The sequence below is a fragment of the Anolis carolinensis genome, chromosome 2 (genome assembly GCF_035594765.1).
Source record: "Anolis carolinensis isolate JA03-04 chromosome 2, rAnoCar3.1.pri, whole genome shotgun sequence".
Classification (NCBI taxonomy): domain Eukaryota; kingdom Metazoa; phylum Chordata; class Lepidosauria; order Squamata; family Dactyloidae; genus Anolis; species Anolis carolinensis.
Genome location: NC_085842.1, coordinates 136,494,876 through 136,507,008, shown reverse-complemented (window position 1 = coordinate 136,507,008; position 12,133 = coordinate 136,494,876). Strand labels below are relative to the sequence as shown.

The 12,133-nt window shown below is 41.9% G+C and overlaps 1 protein-coding gene across 4 annotated transcripts in view; it reads left to right on the top strand.

The window, feature by feature from the left end:
- Window positions 1-12,133, top strand: part of qrich2 (glutamine rich 2) — a 59,474-nt gene that overhangs the window by 37,839 nt on the left and 9,502 nt on the right. For 3 of the 4 annotated variants that reach the window (XM_008104376.3, XM_008104379.3, XM_062970634.1), the window contains 6 exons: window positions 636-710; window positions 2,057-2,221; window positions 4,411-4,532; window positions 8,418-8,483; window positions 9,061-9,162; window positions 10,999-11,199. In XM_008104376.3, coding sequence (XP_008102583.2) covers window positions 636-710; window positions 2,057-2,221; window positions 4,411-4,532; window positions 8,418-8,483; window positions 9,061-9,162; window positions 10,999-11,199 — 731 coding nt within the window. The remainder of the gene's footprint in view (window positions 1-635; window positions 711-2,056; window positions 2,222-4,410; window positions 4,533-8,417; window positions 8,484-9,060; window positions 9,163-10,998; window positions 11,200-12,133) is intronic. The other variant, XM_008104377.3, reaches the window with a different exon arrangement.

Sequence of the window (12,133 nt, the reverse complement as noted above, 5' to 3'; positions counted from 1 at the left end):
ATGACTCTTGAAAACCGTAGCACAAAAGTGCTATATTGCAAGGAAAACTTTATTGTGAAAAGTACTTTTTATTTTCTTCCCTATATATTACTGTTATTTTTGCTAACTTTAGGCAATAACAACAAAGTCAAGTAACATCTTATAAATGTATATGTTTTATTGGACATAAGTTTACATAGATTCTAGTCCACTTCATGAAGTGTGTTTGGAGTCCATCAAAGTTTATGTCCAAACATCTTTGTTACTGTTTAAGGTACTACAAGGCTCTTTATTGTTTTTGTTGCAATACAGTAACACAGCTAGCCTCCTGTGAAATTTGGGCAGTGATGTAGCAGTTGATACAACATTTGCATTTAGTGAGTTGTTCATTTATTTAATAAACAAGCAACTCACCGAATACGTATACCAGCCTACATTGTGTTAGTACCAATAGAATGGGATGACAAGCACAGGATGGCCCAGTTTTGAATGGGTCTGTGCTTGGCAATATCTGACCCCAGTGAAACGTTGGGGAGCATATGCTTCTGCTTGTTTGAAATTAAATTTGAGAGGGAAGAGAAGAAGGTGGGGTGGTAGAGGAGGAATGTGATAAGTAGTCAAGTTTGATTTCTTTTGCATTGTGTACTTTTTTAAAGCTGCTGTTCAAATCCCTGGACAAGCTGGAGCATGAAAAAGCAGACAAAGAACGCATAGTGATGGAAATAGGTGTGGTAAGGAATTAGACTTCTTGTCGCACTGTGGATTATCTTAAATAGTACATGTCAGACCATGGTCAGATCTGCCTATCTAAGCAGTATCTTCAGAGGGTGCAACAGAGATACAAAATGCATCTGCACCAGTTCTTCTTAAGCTTTGTGATTGTGGGAGACTAGCACCATATTTTTGTGCCAATTCACTAGAACCATTTCTTCTTCTTCTGGAAACTCTCCGGGGACCAGTAACCAATAGCCCACAAACTGGCACTGATCCAACAGGCTGCCACTTTGAGGTGGCCTGATCTGAATCACAGCTTTGGCCTGTGAAATCTAGGGAATTCATAGATTGGTGAGGTTTTCTGCTGTCATTTAGGAGAGAACACTAGGGATGAGGATCCCACATCCCTCACCGAAACTGGAAATTCATAGATTCCGTTGAAAGGAGCCATGACAGTTGAAGAGGCATCAAGCTGCTTTTATTATGTGTGTAAATATTAAGAATGTAAAGACACTAATTCATGATTACATCTCTGATGAAAAAGGAGCATCTCAACACTTGAGAGACATCACTGAGGGAAAGGAAAATGGCCACAAGCCTCTCTTTTTTTATAGGAGGGGGGAGCTCATCTGCACAACATTTCTTTTTCTTTTTTCTTTTTTTTTGCCCAGAAAACCTTTTTAACACTAAAAAGTTATTCTGTTCCCTGCACAAAATACTACTTTTGCCCAGGAAAAAAACCACGGCATGTATTTGGGGTCAAAGACACTTTTCCTAAAGAATTTTCAGAGTGCAGATATGTGGTCAAAAATTGGATCCTGGGCAGGATATAAATTTAATGAAGTAAATATTCTACCACAGTGGGAAGAAAACTGTTGAAATTTTATGTTCTTGTGCCTGGGAGTAAAGTGAAGATTTACATGCCTATTCTGGTGAACAGAGGTGACAGCTTCTTTTCTTCTTTCTTTACAAACAAATGTTCTTTTTCTAAAAAAACTAATTTTTATTCAGAAGCAAAGAGGAAAAAATTAAAACCCCACTTTAACTTCTAATAACATTCCTCTAGCTCATAAATCGAGCAGTTAAAATTTACCCCCATTGTTGTGAAAAATTAATAAATACATCCCAGTTTTTCTAGAAGTTCATTTGAGATTTCTCTTTGATCAGCATTGTCAGTGTGTCTGTCTTGGCTAGTTTGCCAATCTTCATCTTTTCAGACAGAGATTCTGATCCTGGCCATCCTTCAGTACTAGAGCCAGGAGAGGGAAGATACTCCTTGGACATTCATGTTCTGTGATTATGATGGAGAATGCAGATGTAGACCGGACCAAATATATGTCCCTATTTTTCCTCCATCTTTTAGAAAGCCGATAAGACTGCCCTTGCTGCAAAGGTCAGTCGCAGCCAATTCGATGCCACCACAGAACAACTGCATAAGATGATGCAGGAGCTGTTAAACAAAATGGCTGGGCAAGAGCAAGATTGGCAGAAAATGCTGGACAAACTTTTGATTGAGATGGACTCCAAGGTAAGCAAGACTCAGGAGTTTCCAGTCTTTCAAAATCTAGCTGGACATTGGAAGCAACTGATAGGGAAGTATGAATTGTGCCAGGGATTCTGTGGTGTGGAAACCAAATGGGATTGCCAGATGCTTCATAAAAATATGCACACCTTTCTGCATCCTCTCGGCATTTCTATTGCTGTTGATGTTTGCTTAAAATTACTGTGTCATAGCTATTTTGAGCACACCACAATGTTTCTCACACGCTCTACTTATCCTTGAACTCTGGAAGTGTCCTAAATCAAGTTGCTGAACTGTCAGTTTGAGAGCTGAGCAAATGTCAGATGGGAAAAGACTTTTCTGGCTTTGAATGCTCTCCCTTTGAGCCTCAAGCTGCTCCACTGAAGCAAACCATGTTGACTTTGATGGTTCTTGCACACAACAGCAAAGGAAAAGCCCCCTGGGTACCTGAGCTTATGCAGTGTATCAGTACAAAGATCGGCATGTAAAGGGATATTGTAGCACCTTTGAGAAAGAAGTTTAAAGAAATAAGCATTCATAGACTACTTTATCATCTGTATGGAGCAGATGCTTCTACAAAAGCTTATGTTACAAACATCTTTCAGTTAGTGTCAAAAGCGTTATAAATTCCCTTTGCATTTGATATTCCTTTAAGTACAAAGATCATTTGGATACACTGTTAAATTTGAATTGTGCTACCATTTAATGCTGGGCTGGGGAAATGTATGGTCCTCCAGATGCTGTTTGATCACAACTCCCATTATTAGTTCTGCTTGGTGTAGTCAACAATATGGGGTGATGATAATTGCAATTCATTGACAATTGAAGGGCCATACATTGCCCGGTGTTGACTTAAAACATCAACAAATAGGCTGTGTAAATTCCAGAAATTATTGACATCCTTGTTTTCATTTCCTAAATTTTATTTTGTATTCTTTGGTCCATTAATCTCCACTGCCACATCCCCAACATCTTCCCAAGGGTCAAGTCTGGTGCCCAATAACTGCTGCTGGCCCAAGAATCATGAGGCAAGTGGTAAGGACCCACTGGTTGCTGACAACTTAAAGACCATTTAGAAGCACGGGAATTGGGAAACCAAACTACTAAAGGCATTTTTTGTCCTTCTGTCCACTTGGCTTCAAACAAGAGACTACAGTATATGTTAAATGATATTGTAGCATTTGTTGATTTGGTTAAATCCAGGCTTCCTGGGATCCCACTCTGGCACCACTCTTTTTTGCAACAATAAACATGTCTTTCCAGAAGCTCACATAGGAAGGTGCCAGTCAGAGCCGGCCCTAGGTATTTTTCAAGTGTAGGCGAACAGAATTTTGGCGCCCCCCCCCCAAACCAATCACTGAAAAATAAAAGCGTTGGATAAGCGAAAATGTTGGATAATAAGGAAGTATAAAGGAAAAGCCTATAAAACATCAAATTACATTATGATTTTAAAAATTAAGCACCAAAACATCATGTTTTACAACAAATCAATAGAAAAAGCAGTTCAATACATGGTAATGTTATGTAGGGATTACTATATTTGCAAATTTAGCACTAAACATTGAACAGGGATATAGGGCAGTGTGGACTTAGATAACCCAGATAGCCCTCAGTATTAAAAAAAAAAAACCTCTAAAATCAGGACAATAAATAAAGAACAACACTCTGAAAACAGAAGAAATCCAGACAGTAAACAATCAGGGACAGCTAACTCCTCCCAAAAAAAGATTCTCCCAGGCAAGAAGAAGCCAGGCCTTGAAGCCACAGGGCCATTAAATGCTCATCAAGGTGATTAATTACAACATTCACACCTGCTTCAAAGAAAAGTTCTTTCTCCCACCCTGGACCTTCTACAGATATATAAACCCCACATACCTAGCTTCAAAGTTCCTACAGACCTCACAATCTCTGAAGGCCCCAAAGGTGGGCTTGCGTAGTGCGAAGGTGGGTCTGCGCTGGCCGGAAGGCCCAGCGCGGCCGCTGGAAGGCCCGAAAGAGAAGGAGGTGGAGAGTGGTGCCCTCCTCCCAGGACGATGGTGCCCCCGGGACGATGGCGCCACAGGCAAATGCCTATTTCGCCTTATGGTTGGACCGCCTCTGGTGCCAGTGATGTATTATATATCGGGTGATGGTTAAGTCAACTCTAGTCTCTGTTAATTGAATATACAGTTGAATCTTCTGTCCCTGTTCTGCAGCTTGACCGTTTGGAACTTGATCCATTCAGACAGCAGCTGGAGGAGCGCTGGAAGGATATCCGGAAACAGCTGAAGCAACGGGCACCACAAGATGAAGGTGATGAAGCTGCGGGGATCAGAAGGTAAGGAATTTGAAGGTAATGGTCTTTCCTGGTATGTGTGTTTGTGAAATGAAGCAGTGTCCTGATGTTTTGTGGTAACATTAATCAAAGCTGGCTTCTTTAGACATTTATGACATAACTAGAAAAATCTTTGAAAAGTCACCAGGTTGCCAAACATGCTTCCTGTGTCCATTTTAGATCAAGTTGCCATTTCTGAACTCTAGCATGAAACCTGGCTTTTACTGCTGAAAGGTTTGAGGTAAATAACCTTAGTCTTCTCTAAGCTCTCAGTCTCCAAGTGTACTGGAATACAACCCCCGTAATTCCTAGTCAGATTGCCCATTTTAGCTGAAAGCATGGCATGGGACTTGTAGTCCAACACAGAAGTTTTTGCAGACCACTAGATTGTGGAAGAATTAATGACAGTCAAATGCTATGATGGACCATGCACCACTGATCCAACCTGACATGAGCCTGCTCTTACATATAGTGTGATTTTGTCATTAGGTAAATGTTTAATCCTTATCAAATACTTTACTTCGATATGTCCAGCAAGCTGCACCTCATATTGTATGTGTGTTGTGTTCTTTGAGTTCCTAATGATTGCATTCGACACCCATGTGGCAAGTGCAATTGACACACTGATCCAACACCAGAGGCAGGGCTTCATTGCCAGGATGTTTCTATTTGCACTTTCTTTGGCTTTTCTCAGCATATGTAACAATTTATGAGGCAGACCTGCTTCTCCTAGCTGAAGGAGCACAATAGCAACAGTCCACAATAGCAAGATATGTCTTTGAGAATAAATCACATGTGTATTATTGAGTGGAATGATTAATACTTTTGTCCATGGTGATGTACATAGGAATTGCTCAGTTGGCGCTGGTGACCGTTGCAGCACAACATTAAATGGCACACTTCTGGCAGGAGATCTGGATGCATTAATAGGCAGACTGGGGTGGGAAGCAGGAAACGGTGCCTCTTAAACAACCAGATTTGTGGTTTGCAGATTAGGTAAAAGCAGTTTATTCTCAACAGAGGTGCATCCTGGAAGGAAGACAAAAATACCCCGCAACCAAATGAACTACTAGCCCCAAACCCAAATAATGTATGTGGGCCTTTAGAGAGCACAGTGTTTTGCCCAGCCACCTTTGATGCATTTATTTGCATGTTATTGTTCCCTTGGTAAGGCCAAGCAGGTGTCAAAACCCAGCATCCTAGTTAGCTGTCAGCAGTGTAGTAGCCGTTTAGAGTCTACCAGGATTTGGAAGAATTAATAAAATACCCAGGATGGGCAAAGAATTTTTAAAAGCACCAATCAAAAAAGCAAATTACTCCAATAACTCTGGCCTACTTCTCTCATCTGCATGGACCCTTTTCTAGATGCACAATATTCAATAGGAAAATAAACTAATTTCACCTTTGTCAATGAAATGGTTGATCTCCTAGTTAATTTTGTTTCTTTTAATTCATTATCAACAGTTCATTTCCTATTATGCTCCTGTTAAAATCCATGTTAGATTCATTTGCATATAAATGCTGTTGTTGTCATGCATATTCAACTCATCTAACATATGGTGGCCTTCAGGTGAACCTGTCATAAGGATTTCTTGTCAAGATTTGATCAGAATGGGATTGTCTTTCCCTTTCTCTGGGGCTGAGAGAGCATGACTTTCCTAAGGTCACCTGGTGGGTTTCTATGGCAAAGTGGGGATTCAGACCTTAGTCTCCAGAATCGTAGCCCAACATGCAAACCAATATACCTTGCTACTGAAATCTCTCCCCCCCCCCCCCCCCGATACTGTATATGCAAACATATGCATCCAAAAATAATTAATCGAGTATGAGCAGGGGATTTTAGCTGCTAATTATGAGTAGGAGAATTTTAATGAATTGGAACCATTTCATGAAGAATTGGTTTTAATTCATTTCAGCTAATATTAAATCTATTTTACATCTGTATCTAATTTTATGTATTAGCATTCTGTGTAAATACTTAAAAAAAACAAGCTGAAAATAAAAGTGTAAATTTGGCCAACCTGATCAGTGCCTCCCTGACAATTGTTCCCGTCTTTCTTGGACCCACCAGGACTGTTGAGGATGTCTGCTGACAGGGTTGACCTTCATTTGTGGCCATTTCAGTGTCATCTGGATTATTTTTAATCTGATGTTTCTGTTTTGAACAGCAACTGGCTCTCCCATCTCTTCAGTTGATATTATTTCCTTCACTGTTCCAAGCTCTCTAACCCCTTGGTTGCCACAAGATGGTGCTGGCGTGTGGTGTGTGCGTATGGATACATAGGGGAGCACACAGGTTTTCACCTACTCACTCAGGGGAAGGGGGCAGGAGGCCTGAGCCCCGCAAAAGTGGCAATTCTTCCTGGCTCCCTGTCAGGCACGGGGTGATACGTCAAACAGCTCTGTGCTATGTGGCCCTCCTGATGTAAAAAGTCACCTGTGGCTGTCTGCCAGAACTTCTCCCAGGCTCCTACTTCATCCTTGACTCCGATTACTGTTTTCACCCCCACTCCACCCCTTTCTTTTAATTGAATCTAACACTGACTGTTTGCAGAGGAATGGAAAAGTAAGCAGCAAACCAACCTTGACAGACAGGAAGCCTGTTTCTCTGGGCAAAGTAGTTGTGTGTGTATGTTTGTATACTTTGTTCCTGCTCTGCCTCTAGGGTGAACTTTAAAGCACATGGAGGCTTGAAGATACTGGTATATATCCCTGCCCCACTGCTCCAATTACACTTTCCCAGAAATAGCTGGCAGGGACAGTGTCAGGTCCTGACTCACACTCTTCCTCATACACATACACACCTTTCCCCTGTATTGTTGATGTCATTTGGCTGAGGTGAAGGTGTGTCATATTTAGGTCTAGAAGATCTCCATAGCTACCCAACATCCATAGACAGAATATGCTAAGGAATTTGCTTTTAAAAAGTTAACAATTAAGGGTTTATATTAGCCACTGGTGCACAACCTGTGGCCTGCCAGATGTTTAGGACTCTATCTCCCGGAAGTCCTGGCCAGCTTGTTCAATGGTCAGGAATTCTGAGAGCTGAAATTCAAAACACCTGGAGGTCCACAGGTTGTGCACCACTGATACAGACAACGGAGGGGTGGAGAAAGCAATGGGGTTCAGAAATGGAATATAATTGTAGCTCGTGTGCACTTTTAAGGGGGAAAGGTTTTGTTTGCTTATTGTAGCTGTCTTAAAGTAGGCTTTTGCTTTTTTTAAAAAAATAACCAAAATGTTATCCCATGATCGATAGAACATGTAAATTCAATATTTTTGATTCGGAATTTCCTTGAGGACCACTATGTTACTCTTTGGTGACTCACAGGGTGGTCAGATTAAACTAAAGCTTGAAAAGTTACTGTGGCTCTCAAAATCACCTAGCAATCCTAGCTAGGGGATTCTGGGGGCTGAAAATCCAAAATAGTCATGTTTCCAAGTGCTGGCTTAAAAATATGATGTTCCTGTCAATTTCAGTAGAAAAACCTGACTCTGTATGTGGGATCTTCTTGGGGACACACATGGACATAACACATGGTTACATTTGTATAACTTGTTTTTGGAAGACATCAAAGCAACTGTTCACAGTAGCAGTAATGGAACAATGTGAGCAACTAGAGTTTTTTTCCTCTGACTGAACATCTGCGATTGTATTGTCTCTGCTTTGGATGGGGTCATTTGTGTGCCCTGGAGCTACTGTCCACACTCTTGTCAGATGGCGGAGTCCAGATATAGTGATGAATTGTCACAGAGGACATGCCTTGGTCTCCCATCCCCCATCCTATTTAAAGTGTCATTTTATTCTCTTGTATACTGGCAATTGTGTATCCTAAGTCCTCTACCTCCATCTTCTTTGATTATAAATTTTCTCTCTTCTCCAAACAGGAGACTTCTGGCTCATTTCCACTGCATTTCTTGTGACCGGCCCTTAGAAATGGTGGTGCCTGGCCCGTAAGTGTTTGTTTGGTACTCTTGCATTGCTTTTGTGCTTTGATTTATGTGGGCTTGGTTCAGACCCAGGAAAATGTATTGGTGTGGACTTTGCTGTTGTGTGCCTTCTAGTCATTTCTAGTCTAAATCACTCAAAGGTGAACCTATCATGGGGATTTCTTGGCAAGGTTTGTTTATAAAGGGTTTGCCATTGCTTTCCTCTGAGGCTGAGAGAATGTACATTGTCCATTGTTACCCAGTAGATTTCTTGGACTGAGGAAATGTGAAGCTGGTCTCCCAGCATCTTAGTCCAATATTCAAACTACACAGCATGGTGGCTGTCCAGCTAGTGTGACATGGGGAGTTGTAGACCAAACCAGTAATCTTTCCAATTAATTAAATAGATTTAATAGGCAGAGAGACAAAGTACCCTAGTTTATTGTCCATACTGCTTTTGGCTGACAGCACAGCAAGGCATCCATCAGCCAGTCAGAGCCTGCCAATCAATGACAACAGCTCTTTGGAGCTCAGCCAGGGACAGCCTCATCTTTGTTTGTGTTTTTCCCTTGCAAAACCTCCCTGTTTGTTATCTTGACAGCCACATCACAACACTCCCAGCTGTGCCAGGTTTACCTCCGCACCAATCCCTCCGGCCATACATGGTTTATGAAATGGAACAAATCAGGCAGCTAAACCGCAAGTATGAAGAACAGTGGGGCTTCTGTTTTTTCTTTGCTTTGTTTGCCCCCCTCTTTCTCCTAATTCATATGTACACTAAATGGCAGGTGGGAATTGGGTGTGGTGGGGAGATTGGGAATTATGCCTACAGGGGAGAATAAACCAGAGAAAAGATCAGAAGCAAAGAGTCGCAATGATTTAGAGCATAGGGGTCTAAATCCAATTACTAGTCTCACCTACAATAAGTATGTTGAGCCAATTGGTGACTAGTAAGTCAACTTTTATGTAATGAGTATACTCTAACTGGGGCTAGAAATTGGTTCTGTGCCCTGTAGGCAACTGCACTATGGCTAAACCTTGCCCTCATATTTTGTTCAGTAGGCTGCATCACCCACAAAAGGTTCTTTCTAGCAGCCATTTTCAGTTTTTTCGAGATGAGTTAAGATTTGAAGGCTTAAATTATATGGACTTGGGCTCCTTATGGCCTCCACAGTTTAAAGCTGAGGGAGGGCTGGGGCTACATGTGACCCATGAGCTATGCTTTGCAAAGGAGGTGAATGACAAAGTAAGATTGCATGTGCATCAGCTTGTGAGCTGGGTCCCGTTAGGTCCAATATTCTGAACCACAAAAGTATGACTAACCCAAACTGTCCCACTGTGCTATTTTTCCTTTTGCATTTGCAGCCAGTAAATGTGATGCAGTCATTTCAGCCATGGGAAGATGTCAACCCCTTATTGCCGAAACAGAGTTCTCCCTGATACTGTTTGTATTTCCTATAAATCTCTTGTTAAATAATGGCAGGTCATTACACACAACATACTGGGAATCACAATCTTCCAGATTGTCTTGAAGATGCCATTGGGTATGTTGATGGAGTTTTTCATAGCTACAGCCAAGCAACCTTGGAAGAGCCACATGATTCCCAGCCTTGATGCAGAGGGAATTAATATGTTCTCCCATCTCCCGGCACTACTGGGAGAGTTCCATTGCCCAGGATTGTGAAGCTAGCAGTAACAAGGGGTTGCTATTCATGGTGTGTAGAGATTAACCCTTCTTTCTCCCGGCAGCATTTTAAAAAATGTCCAAAGGATCAGCATTAAGCCTCACTATAGACAGTTGGTAGGGCAGGCTTCCTACCTAATAATCAGAACCACCTAGCAACCCCTTGGTTTCTTATACCTGCAAGATATTCTACAGAAGACTTCTCTGGTGAAAGAAGATGGTAGATTCTCCATCCTTTATAATTTTTCCATCTTAGGTGGCCTGATTGGTTGCACAGGTCTGTGCAACTGAGGGCTTAAGGAACTTTCGGTGTATTAGCTTCCCTGTCCTTGCAGATTGTTCCCTCCTCCACTAAATACAGCAATTAGATTTGCTTTATAAAGGTTTCAATTACCTCAATTGAGAACATTTTAAAAACTGAATTACCATGTTGTGCAGGTGGGGAGAAAAGAGTTGACCCTTCTCTATACCCTTCAATAATCCTGATAACACCATACTCCTAATTCAGGACGTTTTTTTTAATTGTGTTTGTTAGTGTGTGTGTGTCTGTGTTCATAATGGACAGATGCCTGTGTGTGAGAGAGTGTTCAGTGGCAGTGTCCATCCCAGGTGTGCTCTTCCACAGGAGGTTCATGGGAGGAAATTTAAGCGTAGGGTTAAAAGGTTTCTCACTTGGCTGTAGATTTTCTTACTAATTCTGCTGCACTGATCTTTCAAGAAAGGACCTCCTTTCAACATGCCTCCTTAACTTTGTGCTTTTTCCTTTCCATTCCCTTTCTCTGCCTGCTCACTGACTTCCTGCTCTGGCTTTGTGCTACATCCCCATTTATTTGTCCTATTCTGCTGCCCTCACAGTCTGAAATTAGGGCCCGGTGCTCGTTTTGAAGCACTGGAGAAGAGTTCCAGCCTCAGCAAGCTGCGCCGCCTGCATTCCAAGATGCTCATGGACATCCAGAAGGTTCAGAGCCATTATGGCGGAGCACCAAAAGTCAACGCTCAGATGATCAGGGAGATACTGCAGGCCCAATGTCTTGGCTCGAGCCTGTATGGCAAACGGTAGGAGAAAAGGCCTTTCAACAGTCAGTTCTGGGATCCAAAGAGATGAGAGGCAAAATAGGACTCTAGGCAGATAGCCCTTGTCTCTCTGTCAGTCTCCATGCTGAGTCATTCAGGTGTGGAACCCTTGAAATAACTGCTTGGTGCTTCTAGATGAACACCACCAGCTGTCCTGCCACCAGTCTGTGTCACAACCTGCCTCTAAACTCCTCAAATACTGTGGTAGCAGCAGAGTTGTGGAAAGTAACTACAGCAGCCATTGCCATCTTTAATAAACCCTGAAATCCTCTGGGTCTTATCTATCCCTTTGTGCCCGCAATTAGGTTGTGGTAATAAAGATGGGGTAATTACTACAGCCACTTCCTTTAGCATTTTCTTATTTAATCCCTTTAGCTGGAAAGAGAAGAAAGTGATAATTCTTTAAATTCAAGATGTAGGAAAATATTGTTTGGTTAACTAGTGGTAGAAGTATTTTTGAGATGTCAGCCGCAAGGGGGTCTCCAGCACCAAAGCATTGGCCTTCCCCAGACTTGAGTGCTGATGCAGGACCTGAAGCAACCTTGTTGACAACTCTCCCAAGAAGCCCAGAGCAGGGCCAGAGTGCTCTCTGTCTGGAAATCCCTTTTAGGTGATTTAAGAAACTGTTTCATGCTCAAAAAACATGGGGCTCCCAGTTATATTTGCATTCATACAGCTTTGTAAAAGGTCAGCTGCAAGCCAGTCACAAGCAAATAGCATGTGGCCTGACTACTTGTTACTGTTCATCTTATTCCCTGCTTCACACATGGCAAATAACAGAGAAGTCACTGTGTAGCTGTGGGAAATCCCCAATTCTTCATATGCACCCAGTATCATCTCATGTTGAAAGAGTTGCCTGGAAGGGCTGTTTGTGGAATTTCTGCAAATTCCTATGCAGCATTGAGTGCCATATAAG